This window comes from Schistocerca americana, chromosome 2 (genome assembly GCF_021461395.2).
Source record: "Schistocerca americana isolate TAMUIC-IGC-003095 chromosome 2, iqSchAmer2.1, whole genome shotgun sequence".
Taxonomy (NCBI): domain Eukaryota; kingdom Metazoa; phylum Arthropoda; class Insecta; order Orthoptera; family Acrididae; genus Schistocerca; species Schistocerca americana.
Window position 1 is genome coordinate 923,091,650 of NC_060120.1, and position 20,121 is coordinate 923,111,770.

Consider the following 20,121-nt stretch of genomic DNA (forward strand, 5'->3'; position numbering starts at 1 on the left):
TGGAATCTTCCAGGGCATCAGGCAAACGGTTTGAGAGGAATGCATGATACCTTCGTGCAATCAACCGCCCAGGCAAATGGACCAAGTTTCAAACCCGGAAGTGCGCCGATGCGCGATTTTTATGTGAGTGAACTGGCGAAGTTGACGCATATAAATCGTCCTTACGAAGCTCACGACGCTCAAAAGATGCTAAACGGAATTTTTATTATGGGATCTTATCCAGAGACGGACGTATTCAATTGACAAATTTTCTGATTTTATCGAGAAACTAACAGACCCTGAAAATCAAGACACATAATGGGAATAGCAGACAGGGAAATGGCTACCAGAATGGGGATTATAATAGTCACGAAAATAATTATTACCGTAATGGTAGCAATAATATTGAAAGGGGAAATCAAAACCGGAAAGGAAGATTTCGAGACGAAGAGATGAAAGGAGCAGGAGCCTCACGAAATGCAAAAATAAATAGAGATCGCCACATCTCAGGTCAAGATGTGGCGAAAGAAACTGGTGCCGAAAAGGACAAATTATTTTAAAAACTGTGTGAGTGTCGAAAATTGGAAAAGAAGCCACAAATCTCAAAGATGGAGCTTATAACAAGGAAGAATAGCTTTGGGAATAATTTTAAGCAGCGCAACGTAAAGAGGGTGCAATACATGGAGTAAAATGTGCTGAGAGATTCCATAATGGTAATATAGGGCTGGAGGATTTCTTTTGCGAAAGAGAAGTGAATGATGGCATGAATGTATGTATAAAGAAAAATTCTTTGATCAGAAGAGAGGCAGAAGTATATCTCAATTTGGTGGAGGTGGAATGTATGACGAACTCTGATGAGGCACTAGTCAAAAGCAACAGTTGTACTAATGTAGGCGAAAGTACTGTAGATGATTCTGTATCGGTGGAAGTAGGTGAAGCTCTCTGTGAAGGCGGGGAAACTGTAGTTTCATCAGCCGCAGGTGAGTTTTGTGGTGTATAGACGGAAGTATGCGAAGGTATTTGTGAAGGTCGCGTAGCGATAGTCACATCAGCTGGTGATAGAGAATCATTATGTATCAACGGAAGTGGGTGATTTATTGTTAAAGGAAGGTAAAGATTCTGATTTAGATGGTGATGTTGCGAAGGTTGATGTTAGTGATTTAGATATCTGGAAGAAGGAATTGTGCATTTATTGCCATTGACGGAAGAGAGCCGATGGCTTTTGATGAAACCATGAATTATGATTAGGTGTGGAAGGATGACCGTGAAAATGTTTTAGACTGTATGTTAAAGCATAAAAGGAGGATGCGTCTGAGAGGAGTGTAAATATTACGGAGACAGAGGTAGATCCGAGTTTGGCGGAATACGTGTGTACAGTGAATTCTAATGTGGAGCGATACAGTAGTGGCAGTTGATATTGTGCATCGGCGGAGGTTGACGGAATTATCAGTGATGATTTGTATAATTTATCGATGGGTCTATTGGATGTTTTAAGGAATGAATTTTATGAGTTAACGGCGGATGTTAATTGAGCTAATTTTAATAAAGTCTATAGGGATTCGGCGGAAATAAGTGAAGTTTTACGTAAAGGAGATGAAATATTTAGTGTGATTAATTGTGATACTGATATCGTAACTTCACAGGAAGGTAACACTATATTTGATGAAACAACTGGTTCTGAGAATGATTGAAATCCTACAGATGATTTAGAGCTAGATTGGGAGAATATAGAAGTGGATGATAAAGAAAAATTTTTTAGGAGGTGATGTTAGTACTGAAAGGTATAGCAGTAAAGAAAGTGTCTACTCAGTTAATGATTGGAGATGGTATGGAGAATCACTGAAGTCATTAATGCCTTATTTCTGGGCATGGGAGAAGTATAAAGTAGAGGTCTTGAAGGGGTAAACAATGGAATTAATGAATTATTTGATGGTGATAATGAAATTAAGAGTTGGTTTGGCGTTGTAATGTATAGAATAAATATGGAGGAAAAATAATGAGAGCAATGTTTAGAGGGTTGAAATTAAAAACGCGCATCCTTTAACTACAATTGTTGATGTCAAAGAAAGAGGAAAGTGTGCACGAATTTGAGTAGGTGAAGAAGTCGAAAAACGTGAGATTCAAAAGATACACAGGCGACGTAAATGTCATAAGAGGGAACAGTGGCAGACTTGCATCTTGTGAATGAAGAATGTGGTATGAAAAAAAGGTGTACAAATATAGGTTTTTTCATGTGTGGTTCTTAAGAATTTTGGTGTCTATCTTTGTTTTGCGTAAAGGGTAAATTTGGTGAATTTAAGATGTTGTGAAATATACTGTGGCACAACTTAGTGCGTGAAGAGTCTCCATATTGGCCACACAAATCTTGGTGCGACAGTACGTAATTAACCTCGTTATTTACCTAAGAGAGGAATATGAATTGCACTGCACATAAAATTTGAGGGAAATGTCAAGGGGTCTGCAAACATACTATTTGTAGTATCTTGGATGGGTTTTTCATGTGGTGTTTAGTATTTTTTAATTATTTTTGGCAGAAATTTAGGTGCTTGGAGGTCATTAGACCTCATTAAAATTTTGCTTGTGGAAGTAGAACATGTAGCTACATGTAAAGTACAAGCTAATTTTTGGGGGTGTATTAAGTGGGCTAATTCGAAAATGAAGGTTATTTTGGGAGACTCTTAAATAAAGTTTATGTATGTAAATTCAGGCTAAATTCGTATTACGTTTAAGAGAATAATTCTAGTGATAAACATTTTATGATACAAATAGGATACTGATGAATTTATAGTGCAGTTAAGCTGCTGAGAAAAAGGGAGTTGAATGGGCGATTTTTGCACAGGATGGTATAAGTTCTTTTAAGTATCTAATTATACGCGGTAACATTGTAGAGAAATGATAAAATATCAGTTTATTTATGGCACCAAACAAATCTCGTGGCACAAAAGACATGTTTTCTAGTGGGGACATGGATAGTGTGATTCAAATGTCGAACTGAATCGATTGTGTTTTGTGAAAACAACAATTTTGACTTTCTATCCTCTCTGTGGCTATATCGATTCCACTGGGAAGGGCGTTCAGTGCCTGACATATGAGGATTTGGAAAGTCGTATGATTATTGGCAACTACACAACAGTCGAATTTCAACCGCTATTGTCCTTCAGTACTGGCGGTGGCAACGCATTGTCACATGTTTCTGTGCAGTAAGTGGCCAAGGAGGTCACGAATTTGTGCAATGGCGGCGGGACTGCGTAAGATATAAACTTCGACGCCAGAACACCTTTAGTGAGCTGTGTTTGTGATAGTGAAGTGCTATGATGTGCTCAAAGCAAGAAGTGCCACCAAATGAGCGCAAGATCATTGAAAACTTTTGAAAACATCGAGCTTCATATTTACTTCATATTTACTATCCTTTACATGCGCTCCAAATGCTGTCCGATTGCTATGACTGCAATGTTCCCTGTATCGAATTTCAAAATTCCGCCCTGTCTACCCTACATAGTAACTGTCACATTCAGCACATTTGATCTTGTATACGCCGGAATTGTTGTATTTCATTTGTTTTGTCGTTGCTGGTTTATGTCTTAATCTATGTGTCATTTGCCCTTCATTCTGGAATGCCACAGCGATGTTTTTTGGAAAGCATTTATCAATCCTTTCCGACACATTCCCTTTGTATATCAGGGTGACAAACTTCTTTTTTTTTATTTTTCTAGAATCATTACCGATACCCGCGGATTTGTTTTTGATCTTGTTAAACATACGTGCAAAATCTTAGTTGCTGCTACTTGCTTAATAATGCCTAGTTCTTTCTGCAACTCATCTTCCTTTAGTGGCAACCTCAAGGTTCTGTTGCACATTGCAAGAAAGTACGCTGTGCCGGGTGGTGTGACGTCGCTTCTATAATGTTGTCGGAACAAGTGTCTTTTCTATAGACGCCGAAAACGTGCCCACCTTCCTCCTTTATGACGGTCAAATCTAAATAGTTAATCGCTCCATTGTTCTCCAGTTCTAGCGTGAATTGAATTTTTGGATGCTGCTTGTTTAAAACTTTAGTCATTTCCTCTATTTCTTCTTTTTTCCCTTTGAATAATAAAGTAGTACAGTCAACATACCGTCTGTAATAAATAAACTTCTCCTTAATTTCTGGAAAAGAGCTGAAAACTTTGTTCTCAAATTCATCCACAAAAATTTCAGCTAAAATGTTTCCCATAGCTAAACCTTCATCTTCAATAAAACCTTGTCGTTACAGACGAAACTATTAAAACTCAATGTGAACTCTAGCATGTCCACGAGTTCGACGATTTCACCGATGCTCATTGACCAATTTTTTATCAGGTTTTTTCTTATAATTTGCAAAGTTTCTGCAATTGGTGTATTAGTGTTGAGGTTGACTACGTCTAACGAGGATAGGCCAGCGTCCTCTGGAATTGCAATATCCTTCACTCCTTTCGCGAAACACTAGCTTTTTCACTTGGAGCGAGTAAAAATTGTATTGCTTATACCCTAGCCTTTAAAGCTATCTGAAACTTCTTTGTTAGATCTTTTTTGATTTCTTTAATTCCATTTTCTTGAAAAAACTTCATTGTCTTATCTCATAATCTTTTTCGTAAATCACAACTGAGGTATTGTCCTAATCTGACTTAATCGCGATTGCGTTGTTAGAATCCAGTTTTAAGTTAATTTCTTTCACTAACCTCAGATCACTATAATTACCGTTACGTAATGTATTCTGGCATTCAATTGCCTCTTTGGCTTCGATGGCGATACATGTCTCCTGGAATTTAGTTATCTTAGCGTCCCTGCATGCTACCTTCACTTCTGCGATCATTCTCTTGATGTCTCTATCTTGCAAGTTCGTTCGCGGCTTATGCTTAAGCCCCTTATCCAAAAGCTTCTGCTCTTCATTATAAAAAACAATATCTGTTAAATTAATGGTTCTGTCATAAAATTTATGTACACACTGTACTTTATCTGTTTCCCTCCCTGCATTTGCTATTGCTCTACACAGATTAGTAATTTTCTTATTATGTGTCTTCATGATTTCGTCCCTGTGTACCTGAATCCTTGCTTGAATCTCATTTTCAACTTGTGTAAACTGCAGTGGCGACAATAGGTAAAAAGTAAGATCTGAGTACATATGCACAATTTTTGCAGATAGAGGGCACTTTTTACTTTTGCCGATCAGGTTCCTCCAAACTGTGATTTAAGGTTTTAACAGATTAAAAATTACTTTAGTTATGACAGCGAACCAATAGTACTGTACTGACAGGTTGCTCTGTAACTGCAATATATGGTATGTTCGAATTTAATACGTTCCAAAATTTCTTTTTGTAAACTACGATAGTTCTATCAGTAAATATATCTCTTTTATTAATTGTATTTTTAACTTTATCTAAAAGATCTGAAGATGGGCAACTATCCTGAAACCGGTCGCCGAAAATAAAAAATTGCGATCAAAGACTGAAATGACATATTTTTATGCCTATTTGTTTACTTCAACTATCACTTCTTCCCTGCTTAGCATAATATTTTGGCGTTTTGTCGCGTTTTCTAGCGTTATGGGCTTGGTCAGGTACATAGCCTTATTCAAAGCTAAAATGAATTGCCACCCACCTGCTTGGTATCTTACTTTTAGCAGAATGTATGTTTTTTGTTGAAGAAAGTAAGCATTACAGAAAGGATTGAAATTCACTGATGAGCCAGTATGGTATTTCAATCTATTTTAATGAAGTATAAAACAAAGACAGATGAAATTTACTAACGATGCAGAATTTTTTAAGTATAATATTGGACGTAAACAATGTTTTTAGTGAAATATAAAACAGAGAGATGAATTTTACACAGTGTAAATATTGTTACACTTATTACATAATTTTTACGGTGTGTGCGTACACTGTATGTGAGATGATATTTACTGAAAGACTGTGCACTATTTGATATGAACATTTTTAATAACTAATACAGAAGTGAAACATTGCACAATGTGCGTATACGAGTGTGTGTGTGTGTGTGTGTGTGTGTGTGTGTGTGTGTGTGTTGTGCCCCAGTGGAAATATTGCAAAAATCTCGAATGTGATATTTAAAAAACAAATAAAATTGACTTTATCTCGATATTAAATATGAATACTGACCGTTCAGGATGTAGGTAATTTTTCTCATGTATTATTATTATTATTATTATTATTATTGTTATTATTATTATTATTATTATATAAAATTCTGTTAGAGATTTTAGAGTGCAAAGAATAAAATGGATGCACTCTGACAATAATGGACTACGTAGGTGAAAAAGGACTGTTCAGTTGTCTTCTTTTATCTGTTCACTCTCTCTCTTGTCTTCGGTGCGAGAAGTCGGACATATTGGCGAGTGCTGGTGAATGTAAGATCAATTGTAATGTTGAATTCATAATATATTATTTTCATCTTAATATTCATTTTTATCTGTAAGAGTTGAGCCCTATCTCATGTCCGCTTCCTTTAAATACCTGTATTTCAAGTGGTTTTTAGCGCAACAATTGCTGCTGCCGCTGCAGCCATAGACATCATTACGTGGCAATCTTAATTTATAAAATACGCGGAAGTGAAGAATTCTCCCGCGTAAATTATAATAAGCATTTTTTCTACAGCCGACAAACGCGGTAGCAGAAGGCATAGTTTTAAGATTTTCATTTTCAGTTCAACGGCCTAGATCCAGAGCCACGATTCGGACTACAATGCATTATAAGAAGGTGGTAAGAAATAATTCTCAGGCGAGTGTGTGGGCAAATGCAAATAATAATCAAAGATCTCATGCTTGAGAGAAAAGTTTAGCAGAGGCAAAAATATAAAAAGAAGTTTATTTCGTTTTTCAACTTAAATGTAACGTGTTTCAATATCAATGTGTTTTAAAGCTATTAATGTGACTGATAACTTCGCTCAGGATTAACTCTCATTAAACAACCAATTTTCCAAAATGCAGTTTGATTTAAATTCAAAAATCAAAACCAAAACCAAATTATCATTTTTTTTGAGAAAAGTCCCCCACGTTGCGACAGCTAAATAAAAAGAAATATTTTATTATATTTCCTCTCATTTAACGACGTTGTCTGTGTAACGCGAGTGTGTGTGTGTGTGTGTGTGTGTGTGTGTGTGTGTGTGTGTGTGTGTGTGTGCTTACATATTATCGATAGATAATGCAGATAGTTAAAACTACTTTTGAACATGACGCAAAATTCTGTTCATTCAGATAGCTTTGAGCTTGACGCTATTCTACTAACTCAGGTGAATCTTATATATTTGTCACAAATAATACAGATGTGGGAATACTGAACGCCACACCCTTTATATGTTTTTGGTAAATAATCCAGACTGTTCCGATACTGTTCAACATGGTATAAAATTCAGGCCTTTCAGATACTTTTTAATATGGTACAATAATGGTTATTAGAGTTAATGAGTTATTTCTGCGATCTCGCATTTTAATATTTCTAACACAAGGTGGCTAGTTCCACTACCTTGCAAAAAAATGTGTGTGAAATCTTATGGGACTTAACTGCTAAGGTCATCAGTCCCCAAGCTTACACACTACTTAACCTAAATTATCCTAAAGACAAACACACACACACCCATGCCCTAGGGAGGACTCGAACCTCCGCCGGGATCAGCCGCACAGTCCATGACTGCAGCGCCCCAAACCGCTCGGCTAATCCCGCGCGGCCCACTACCTTGCATTTTTTTAATTTCTCGCCACCGCCATCCCGCATTTTTGAATTTCCCACCAGTGCCGTCTTAGATTTTTTAGTTTCCTACCACTGCCACTGTTATCTTGGACTTTTCTTTGGCTGTTGTGCTGACAAGTGGGAATAACTTGAACAATGGACCACGACCACCACACCCATTCGGCTCATAACGTGTAGTGTATACCGTCGAAGTCAGCACTGTTATACAGATGTTTTCAGTTTAATACAGTTACAGTGATAAATAATGGTAAGAAAGTAAATGAAATGTAACTACCCTACAGTGAGCAAGAAGTAACACCAGTTGTATATTACTAAAATACTCGGACAGAAACCCTGAACAACCTCCGAAATCTCGTCATGGCCGCTCGAATTCATCCTGTGTATGTAGTTTTGAAATTTATATCAGTTTCGAACTCACTTTCTTTTAGAATGAGATTTTCACTCTACAGCGGAGTGTGCACTGATATGAAACTTCCTGGCAGATTAAAACTGTGCGCGGGACCGAGACTCGAACTCGGCCCCTTTGCCTTTCGCGGGCAAGTGCTCTACCAACTGAGCTACTTGGGTAGCTCATCGAGGTCGAGTGACGGTCCGGCACATAGTTTTAATCTGCCAGGAAGTTTCACTTTCTTTTGTTTCAAGATTTTTGTTAATGTGCTAAATACAGTCAAAACTGTTTCTGAAATTATCGTTCAATGAAAACTGAAACACGAACAGTAAATGCAGTTAATGGCAAGTTATTTGAGCCGTAATAGGTGTAAGAGGATGTTACATGAAGAAACTGATAGAAAGTATAAGCAAGTACAAAATAACTAATAACTTACTGCAGAGACTCTTATCTTCTCGCTTTACTTTTATTAATGATTCTCATATCTACCGTTCTAATAATTCTTAGCGATGTTTGCATAAGTGGACCAAACTGTGGGGAAAGAAAACGAATAGTAGTACCTTTGGCAGAGGCTTCTGTTCTGTGGCAACGTGGATTCCGGTGATCTCGATGATGTTAGGCAGGTGCGGGCGAGGATATTCCATGACGAAGTGGTTGGTGGTTATGAGGAGACTGACGTTCCTGTCTGCTTCGTACACAGACGGAGGATCTGGACCAAAGTGTTTCCTCATAAGTCCTTCTTGAACTGGCATCGCCTGACAGAACCACATGTGCATCAGCCTTAAATAGAAGTACGTGTTGTACAGCCGCTGCCAGAAATTCATACGGTCTGAGTACCCGAGCCACATATCCGGCATGTAGGCTGGGTTCATGGGGCTTCCGAAGTTGTAGTAGACTGACGAGGGAGCCGTCATCGTCAGAAGCTTCACGACAGGAGGCGAGCCCATTTTGTGTATGAGTCCATAATAACACATGTATATGAAGCCCTCCAGAATCGCAAGGTCGTACGTTTCGCCAGATCTGTAAGCAGGAAGGTTATTTATTTTATTCATTTAAAAGTGTATGGTAGAACAACAGGAAAAGGTGGCAGATGGAAAACAGAAAAATAAAACCGAGCAAAAATAGGAAAATATTAACGGATCAGTATAAAATTATGGCAAATGAATTTCAAAGTTTCATCGTAGATCTATAACCAAGGAGTTCGACTGTGCAAGAGTTGTAGGAAAGACCTTCATGTTCCAGTCTCCTTCACGTCTTATTCGGCGCTCTCCGATAATGTGGTATACTGTTCGTTTCATTGTAGCACAGTCACGTTCATGACAGCGTAAAGGGATGCTCTTCATCCTTAATGAATGGTTTTGACGTGGTTAAGGCGGCTCCATGTTTTCCTCGGCAGCTGCATACCTATATGTGGTAAGGTTCCATCCATGTGAATCCACAGATCTTGTCCAGCAAACGGTATCCGTAAGGTCTCCAGCACTCTTGTTCATGCCAAGAAACAGACTATTGGAGAAGGCTGAGTTCCAGCACAGGTTTTCTACATTTGAGCCTGCTGTGTGGAAGGTGGGAAATTGTTGTTGTTGTTGTTGTTGTGGTCTTCAGTCATGAGACTGGTTTGATGCAGCTCTCCATGCTACTCTATGCTGTGCAAGCTTCTTCATCTCCCAGTACCTACTTCAGCCTACATCCTTCTGAATCTGCTTAGTGTATTCATCACTTGGTCTCCCTCTACGATTTTTACCCTCCAGTACTAAATTGGTGATCCCTTGATGCCTCAGAATATGTCCTAACAACCGATCCCTTCTTCTAGTCAAGTTGTGCCCCAAACTTCTCTTCTCTCCAATTCTGTTCAGTACGTCCTCATTAATTATGTGATCTACCCATCTGATCTTCAGCATTCTTCTGTAGCACCACATTCCGGAAGCTCCTATTCTCTTCTTGTCCAAACTATTTATTGTCCACGTTTCACTTCCATACATGGCTACGCTCCATACAAATACTTTCAGAAACGACTTCCTGACATTTAAATCTATACTCGATGTTAACAAATTTCTCTTCTTCAGAAACGCTTTCCTTGCCATTGCCAGTCTACATTTTATGTCCTCTCTACTTCGACCATCATCAGTTACCCCAGCTCCCCAAATAGCAAAACTCATTTACCACTTTAAGTGTCTCATTTCCTAATCTAATTCCCACAGCATCACCCGACTTACTTCGACTACATTCAATTATCCTCGTTTTGCTTTTGTTGATGTTCATCTTATATCCTCCTTTCAAGACACTGTCCATTCTGTTCAGCTGCTCTTCCAGGTCCTTGGCTGTCTCTGACAGAATTACAGTGTCATCGGTGAACCTCAAGGTTTTTATTTCTTCTCCATGGATTTTAATGCCTACTCCGAATTTTTCTTTTGTTTCCTTTACTGCTTACTCAATGTACAGATTGAATAACATCGGGGATAGGCTACAACCCTGTCTTATTCCCTTCCCAACCACTGCTTCCCTTTCATGTCCCTCGACTCTTTTAACTGCCATCTAGTTTCTGTACAAATTGTAAATAGGCTTTCGCTCTCTGTATTTTACCCCTGCCACCTTCAGAAGTTGAAAGAGAGTATTCCAGTCAACATTGTCAAAAGCTTTCTCTAAGTCTAAAAATGCTAGAAAATGATGTTTGCCTTTCCTTAATATATTTTCTAAGATAAATCGTAGGGTCAGTGTTGCCTCACGTGTTCCAACATTTCTACGGAATCAAAACTGATCTTCCCCGAGGTCAGCTTCTATCAGTTTTTCCATTCGTCTGTAAAGAATTCGCGTTAGTATTTTGCAGCTGTGACTTATTAAACTGATAGTTCGGTAATTTTCACATCTGTCAACACCTGTTTTTTTTTTTGGAATTGGAATTATTATATTCTTCTTGAAGTCTGAGGGTATTTCGCCTGCCTCATACATCTTGCTCACCAGATGGTAGAGCTTAGTAAGGGCTGGCTCTCCGAAGACTGTCATTAGTTCTAATGGAATGTTGTCTACTCCCGGGGCCTTGTCTCGACTGGTGGGAATTTAACAACGACAAAAAAATAACTATTGTAAAGAAAATATATTTGTCAAGGTAACACAGTTAAGTGGTCAACACTGCAAGTGCGTAGGTTAATGTAAGCGCGAGATAGCCGTTTCAAAAGTGAAAAGGTGGTACATTAATAACAGGTGTAGCCGCCAGAATGTCAAATACCAACATACAGTCGTCCATTCATTGCGTTGTATAGGTGACGGACGTCAGTTTGTGGGATGTAGTTGGTTGCTTGTTGCCCTTGGACGGTCAATACCCGGATGGTAAATGCTCTTTGTGGATGACGCTGGAGTTGTCGAGCGATGATGTTCCATATACGTTCGATTGGAGACTGGTCTCGTGACTGAGCAGGCCAAGGCATCGACATTTTGTAGTGCATGCTGGGTTACAGGAACTGTATGTGGGCGAGCCCTGGAATCTCCTGGAATGTTGTTCATTAATATATATCGTAAGTTTAATAGATCGTAAGACTGACGTACAATTTTGCAGTCAGGACGCGGGATAAACACGAGAGTGCTCCTGCTATTATACGAAATGGCACTCTAGGCCATAACTTCAGTTGTAGGTCCAGTGTGTCTTGCACAGACACCAGGTGGTTGCAAAGCCTACACAAACTGCGGCTGAAATAGATATTCCCGGACAGAGGAAATTACAGAATCTGCAAGAAGTTAAGTTTTTTAATAGCTCTGAAGGGAGACAACACGAACGCCGACCACTAGTTGTCTTGGATAGGACGCAAACAATACGCTTTATAGTCGGTTCTGTAACCAAGTTCTCGGAAAAATTTATTAATAGCTTCAGGTCATCAAGTAAATGTGTCATACAACCGATCATATTGTGTGCATCTAGTGCCTACAGAAGAACTTTCTGACCCACCAAGAAAATAAAGAAATGAAAAACACTGATGACGCCTAGTATTAATAGATGGAACATATGTGGTTAAAAACGAAATAAACACTCACTTGACGGTATTGTTCTTATCTATAAGACAAACACTGAATAAAACTCAGATGCAAGAGACTAGGTTTCGTAATTACTTCCTACAAAATGAATAACTAATCTGGAAGAGACTATTATACGAAAACATTAAATTCAAAGTAGGTTCTAATAATTATGATCATGATTACATCAAGATAACAGAGCTAACTAAATGTATAATAATACTTAACTGAAAGAGCAGTTATCAAAGCAAGTCAGTGCTATTATGTTAGTTTCTGTTCAAGATCCATACGTCACCATTTATCTGACAGTGGACTGCAAACACAGCTTTCAGCGTAACACTGAAGTATAGAAAATTAAATAAAGCAGTAATTAAAGATAAAATAATTCGTCTACCTGATGAACCTCTGTACCGAAGTCTCATTTAACTGCATCTCAGCGCACTTAGCGGAAATGTCCAGCCTCATTGCCATCGACCGTGTCGGTGTTTCTTCGTATACCTTCACATAATCACAGTGGCCTCTTATGTATCTATAAGCTATTGACAAGTCAATCTCGGTATAGTTCTCATGAGATATCTGAAACACAAATGAAACAATCTCAGTTTCTTTCACCTAAATGATACTCAAATGTATCTTTATGACATTCGTCTGTAAGGATAAATAAAAGTCTGTGTCTTAATAATAAAAACTATGTTCTCCCAACAAGATGATTCAGACAAGCATTTCTTCTGGCACTTGGTGTAATTGATTCCAAGATACAATGAATGGTTTTGGTGGACTAATATCTCTGACGACTGGGCTCTAGATATTAGTAAGTACACAAAACAGTTATCGTGTGACCAGCGTTCTGAAAAACCGCATGAATTGATAGAGACCTTGATAGCAACGACTCACACAGAATTTCTGCGGAGTTTATCACATGTCACGATGATTTTAGGCAATAGCTCAACATTTCACAGGTACTTACTTATATATAAATTGATAGTACTGTATTGTACATGTGTTGTTGTACTCAAGAAAGCATAAAATAATCAGATACACAAAGAAAACCTGAGAGATAAGATGCTCAATTTCCGATTAAAAGTTCAGTGGTCGACATAGGTGTATTTATACTGTATAATGATTAAATTTTTTACCAATCCATAACGTATGGGAGATTCTAGTTTCGTGCATGCATACTTCAATGGACTGGATTGTGGATATTGGGGAAGCCTTCCAGCAAATAATTACTAACTTCTAGTATATTAGTGCCACTCAATGTTAATCAAAAATTAATTATGTGATTCCTCTTCTCACCACCCCCCCCCCCTCCTCCATCAATCAAAGTGGTTCAAATGGCTCTAAGCACTATGGGGCTTAACATCTGAGGTCATTAATCCCCTAGACTTAGAACTACTTAAACCTAACTAACCTAAGGACATCACACAAATCCATGCCCGAGGCAAGATTCGAACCTGCGACCGTAGCAGCAGCTCGATTCCGGACTGAAGCGCCTAGAACCGCTCGGCCACAGCGGCCGGCTCCCTATCAATCAAGATGGCTACCTGTGTACAATGCAATTGTTTACAATTTTTTAACTAAAGTATAGAAAAACGTACTGTAAAGTTTACATATCCTAACACGTAACATTCCTATGTGATATCTTCCCAGGTTTCGTTATTGTTTATTCTTTCGTACTGAGTGTGGCTGTCTGTCCATGATAGGTACGCGACAGCATGTGAAAGTAATAAAGAGGTGCTCAAAGAACATGAAAAGAGTATTCCCGACCGCCGACAATGGACCATAGGAAGCAGTGTCAGAGCTGCCCGAGTTTGTAGTAATTCCTTGGAACTGCGAACTCGGTTAAGCCTAGTGATTTGGTTAATATCTAAACATGCCGGTTATATAGAATTTAAGTGTGAAAAAATTTAGTAGTACCTTGTGGGTCACATTCTGATGTTATTTCTGTGAATCTTGGGTTTGATGGAGGGATGGAAATAACAAAATTACGTTTGTGAGCCGAAATGGGAGTGTTCCTATTGTGCAGTCCTAAAGCACTGACTGCAACCGAGCAGCACAGCGCCGCGAACGACGTCAAGAAGGCGCTGACCCGAGCACAAATGGAAAGAGCAGGCTGCACCACACCTCATGCAAGACAGATTTCAGCGCCCCCTGTCGACTCTGATTTAACCAGTTGCCCATCGCTGGGCGGATCCCAGTTCTGTCGCAGACTTCTAGAGCACGGTACAGGGTAATAGGAAGACGATACTTAGCCTGTGTTCTGAGAGTAGTAATGGAGACTAAAGAACGAGGGTCAGTCCAAAAGAAATGCACACAACTTTTTTAAATCCATCATTTATTCTACATGTTTGAAAGTTTTACAGTGTGTAGATATATCCTTTAGGAACAATATTTTCATTTCTCCACATAATTTCCATCCCCCTCAACTGCCTTACGCCATGTTAGAACCAGCGCTCGTATACCCGCACAGTAAAATTCTGGACCAACCTGTTGGAGCCACTGTTTGGCAGCGTGCACCAGGGAGTCATCATCTTCAAACCTTGTTCCAAGAAGAGAGTCTTTCAGTTTCCCAAAGAGATGATAGTCACATGGAGCCAGGCCAGAACTGTAAGGCGGGTGTTTCAGTGTTGTCCATCCGAGTTTCGTGATCGTTTCCATGGTTTTTTGACTAACATGTGGCCGTGCATTGCCGTGCAACAGCAAAACATCCTGCTTTTGCCGATGTAGTCGAACACGGCTCAGTCGAGCTTGAAGTTTCTTTAGTGTCGTCACATATGCATCAGAATTTATGGTGGTTCCACTTGGCATGATGTCCACAAGCAAGAGTCCTTCGGAGTCGAAAAACACCGTAGCCATAACTTTTCAAGCAGAAGGTGTGGTTTTGAATATTTTTTTCTTGGGTGAATTTGCATGATGCCACTCCAGTGATTGCCTCTTTGTCTCCGGTGAAAAATTATGGAGCCATTTTTCATCACCTATCACAATTCTTCCAAGAAATTCAACTCCACCATTCTCGTACTGTTCCAAAAGTTCGCTGGATACCGTTTTTCTTGTTTCTTTGTGAGCCACTGTCAATATCCTGGGAACCCACCTGGCACAAACCCTTTTTAACGCCAACACTTTCAGTATTCTGCAAACACTTCCTTCCCCTATCCCAACGTAGCGTGACAATTCGTTCACTGTGATGCGTCTGTCAGCAATCACCAGTTCGTTAACTCTCTGCACATTGTCTGGAGTGTGTGCAGTACGAGGCCTGCCGCTGCGAGGACAATCCTCAATATTGCCGTGACCGCTTTCATCACGTAACCCACTTGCCCACCGACTAAATGTACTGCGATCGACAGAAGCATCGCCATACACATTTATCAACCTCTTGTGCGTGTTTCCCACTGTCTCGTTTTCACAGCACAGGAATTCTGTGACAGCACGTTGCTTCTGACGAACGTCAAGTGTAGCAGTCATCTTGAAGACATGCTGTGACGGCGCCACTCACGGGAACAGGTTGAACTAAGTTTGAAAACAAGCGGGAAGGATGTATCTACACACTGTAAAACTTTCACACATGCAGAATTAAAACTGTATTTTCACAAAAATAGTGTGCATTTCTTTCGGAGTGACCCTCGTACTTGTATACTGGACGCACAGGAAGTAGTTAAGTTTCTTTCCTTTTTAGAAACAAAGTGATCAAATAATCTTAGTGTTTTGTACAGATTTTGGATCCTGCCGCTGGCCATCGCAACTTCTCTCCTTACTTGTTTGTGTCCGAGCTGAGTTCCACACCACCCGACACAACATCTGGCGATGAGGATTCGAGAACCAACGCTGCCTTCGCTCTACGCCGCTCCGTTACAGCGCGTCACTAAGATTTCTCTCTTTTCCTTCAGAGATGCATTGCTATTAATTGTGTTCTTTCTTTCGCCTTGTTTCTACTTATAATTTGTTGCGGCGCTCACATTAAAGTGCCCTCTAACCCGCCTCCTCCGCCGCTTGCTGTTATTGGTCTAACGCAGTTTATTCATTTTAAGAACCAATAAATGTCGCAGTTGATGACGGCAGTGAAGCGCGCTCATTAATGCAGAAGCCCCTGCTGCATCGTCTCCGCACAACAGACAGCCAAATCCACAGCACTGCCTCCACACATTTTCTCATTCTGAGCTTTCCACGTACAAACAAGAGTTTGATTTGAACAGTTCTCGGGTATCCGACAGGGTAGCGTCGTAATTTCTCCACAATATTTCGGCAGAAGTACACGCTGCCATCTTCAGGTGGTTCCTGACGAATGCTGTGCTGTTCCTCTCGGCGCCCTACATATACTAGCCGTTACCCCCTCCACCGTTCCTCTCCTGGTGTCTTCGGTGCTGCCAGCGCGGCGGCTATTGGAGGCGGTGGGAGAAGCGGCGCCTGAGTCTGAACTGGGGTCTACAGTCTCCCTGCTGCCACCGTCGGGGGCGGTCCTCGATCTCTGGGACCGCATCTTTCGCTCCAGATGAAGATGACCTAGGCCAATGAAAACCAGGCGTTTATCAAATTCCCTGTCTGTGCGGAAAATCATACATTGGGGAGACAGTCCGCACTGTAGAAGAGAGGTGCCGCGAACACAAGCGCCCTACCGAATTACGCCAGGCCACTAAATCAGCTGTTGCTGACCATTGTATAAAGACTGGCCGTACTATGGACTATGAAAAACCAAAAATACTCTGCCACTCCTCCTACTGCTGGGACTGCGTTACTAAAGAGGCCATCCAAATCCGACTACAGGACGATCTAATTAATAAAGTCAGACCGAGCGGGGTGGCGCAGTGGTTAGCACACTGGACTCGCATTCGGGAGCACGGCGGTTCAATCCCGCGTCCGGCCATTGTGATAAAGGTTTTCCGTGATTTCACTAACTCGATCCAGGCAAACGCCGGGATGGTTCCTTTGAAAGGGCACGGCCGACTTCCTTCCCCGTCCTTGCCTAATCCGATGAGACCTATGACGTCGCAGTTTGGTCTCTTCCCCCAAACAACCCAACCCAATAAAGTCAGCGGCCTTCAACTTAGTCAGGCTTGGAACCCTGCTCTCAGCCTGGAGAGAAAGATGCGGTCCCAGAGATCGAGGACCGCCCTCGACGGCGGCAGCAGAGAGACTGCAGACCCCAGTTCAGACCCAGGCGCCTCCTCCCCCGCCACCTCCAGTAGCCGCCGCGCCTGCCGCACCGAAGACACCAGGAGAGGAACGGGAGGGGGGGGGGGGGGGTGTAACGGCTAGTATATATAGGGTGCCGAGAGGAACAGCACAGCATTCGTCAGGAACCACCTGAAGATGGCAGCGTGTACGTCTGCCGAAATATTGTGGAGAAATTACGACGCTACCCTGTCGGACACCCGAGAACTATTCAAATTGGAAACACGCCGGGAAAATCTCAGATCGCATACAAACAAGAGTAATGGAATGAGTACTAAGCAAATTTCAACGCTTGCTACACATCAAATGCAAGGTACTGTGGAACTTTCTTGTCTCTTACCGTGGCCAGTACAGGAGACAATCGCCTCGCTCAGAATTTATCCGCACTAGTAGGCCGGAGTTGCTAGTTTTTGAAGAGTTAGTTTCCGCCCTCTCTAAGTATTCTGAGGATCAGGTACAGGTGGTTGCAGCTTGTTACAAGTATTTTCGACTAAGGAGAAAGAACAGACATGCCGTCAGTGGGTCACCGAACTTAAAGGTTTGACACGATAGTGTCATTTTCAATGTACCTGTGGACAGTACTACACTGCCGGCCGAAGTGGCCGCGCGGTTCTGGGCGCTGCAGTCTGGAACCGCGAGACCGCTACGGTCGCAGGTTCGAATCCTGCCTCGGGCATGGATGTGTGTGATGTCCTTAGGTTAGTTAGGTTTAACTAGTTCTAAGTTCTAGGAGACTAATGACCTCAGAAGTTGAGTCCCATAGTGCTCAGAGCCGTTTGAGTACTACACTGCCATAATGAATCATGATGCAATTACGTACACTTTACCACACAGTAGGATTCGTGACCAAATTCTTAAACATTCTGATCCTACTTTGACACAACTATTTACCATCAGGATTCATGTGATAGGGCCGTGGAAAACCTTTAGGCAGCACCCATCGGCAGTGTAACGCAAAGCAACAAACAGATACGACTTTGTGACTGACCACAGCCTACAAATAGGCCACCACACTGTGGCCAAAGTAAACAAGTGTCACCGTGTGTGTCTGCTGTGAAATCGTATCCTCACTGCTTTTCCATGCATAGAAAAAAATTGCCCTTCCTGGAATGCGACTTGCTTTCCTTGTAGAAAGCCAGGTTATGTACAGTCTGTGTGCTTGCAACAGAAAAACACCGAGTACCTTGTAATTTAGTGAATATAGTTTTTTTTCTAAACTGGGTACCCGTACTGGTAGTAACACATTAAGGAAGTGCCCTCTTCCCCCCAAGTTCTGAGCAACGACAGTCAAACAAACTGTTTGTGAGCTTAGTCACTGCCGGGCGATATGTGCGACTTCAATTAGACACTGGCACTTCCGTTACATTGCTTAATCGTGCCACTTACGAGCAGGTGGGCTCGGCACAGTTGACAAAATCTTGTATGCAGCTTACTGCGTATAGTGGTCAGAACATTCCAGTGGTTGGTATACGTAGTATGCCTGCCACGTTCCAGTCTCGCACCAGAACAGTGACAGTTACCATTTTGCTTTTGCGACGCTGTGAAAATATTTTTCGGCTAGATTGTTGTTGTTGATTCAGGACACTGTTCTTTCTGTTTCTGCTTTCAATCGAAAAGACACTCTTCTCATTTGACTGAGAAGTTTCCTGATTTATTTTCTGAAGGGCTTGACAGAGCAAATACGCACATCAAAAAATGTCTTGCATCACCTTGGTTCCGAGAGTTCCGGAACCTGTACAGAAAATTGGAACAGAGATAAACATAAACATCATTTCCACCCTTTTTATTGCTCATGAAAACCACACATTGCATGTTGTACCACCATACAGCGAGAGCTTCAGAGGTGGTGGTCCAAACTGCTGTACACACCGGTACTCCTAAGACCCAGCACCACGTCTTCTTGCATTGATGCATGCCTGCATTCGTCCTGGCATACTATCCACAAGTTCATCAATGCGCTGTTGGTCCAGGTTGTCCCAATCCTCAATAGCGATTCGGCGTAGATTCCTCAGAGTGGTTGGTGGGTCACGTCGTCCATAAAAAGCTCTTTTCAAACTATCCCAGGCGTGTTCGATAGGGTTCATGTCAGGAGAACATACTGGCCACTCTAGTCGAGTGACATCGTTATCCTGAAGGAAGTCATTCAGAAGATGTGCACGATGGAGGTGCGAATTGTCGTCCATGAAGACGAATGCCTCGCCAATTGGCTGCCGATATGGTTGCACTATCGGTCGGGAGATGGCATTCACGTATCGTACAGCCGTTACAGCGCCTTCCATGAAGATCAGCGGTGTATGTCGGCCCTAGAAAATGCCACCCCAAAACAGCAGGGAACCTCCACCTTCCTGCACTCGCTGAACAGTGTGTCTAAGGCGTTCAGCCTGACTGGGTTGCCTCCAAACACATCTCCGACGATTGTCTTGTTGAAGGCATATGGGACACTAATGGGTGAAGAGAACGTGATGCCAGTTCTGAGCGGTCCTTCCGGCATGTTGTTCAGCCCATCTGTGCCGCGCTGCATGGTGTCGTGATTGCAAAGATAGACCTCGCCATAGACGTCGGGAGTGAAGTTGCGCATCATGCAGTCTATTGCGCACAGTTTGAGTCGTAATACGACGTCCTGTCGCTTCACGAAAAGCATTATACAATATGTTGGCGTTGCTATCGGGGACCCTCCGAGCCATAATCCGTAGGCATCCGTCATCCAGTGTAGCAGAAGCCCTTGGGCGGCCAGAGCGAGGTATGTCATCAACAGTTCCTGTCTCTCTGCGTCTCCTCAATGTCCGAACAACATCGCTTTGATTAACTCCGAGACACCTGTACACTTTTCTTGTTGAGAGCTCCTCCTGGCACAAAGAAGCAATGCGG

The 20,121-nt window shown here is 41.5% G+C and overlaps 1 protein-coding gene across 1 annotated transcript in view; it reads right to left on the bottom strand.

Annotated features, from left to right (window-relative positions):
* The window catches only part of LOC124596218 (UDP-glucosyltransferase 2-like), a 92,415-nt gene that overhangs the window by 27,554 nt on the left and 44,740 nt on the right, over positions 1-20,121 (bottom strand). Inside the window, exons 3-4 of the mRNA XM_047135273.1 lie at positions 12,482-12,663; positions 8,646-9,105 (exon numbers count right to left, since the gene is read on the bottom strand). Coding sequence (XP_046991229.1) covers positions 8,646-9,105; positions 12,482-12,663 — 642 coding nt within the window. The remainder of the gene's footprint in view (positions 1-8,645; positions 9,106-12,481; positions 12,664-20,121) is intronic.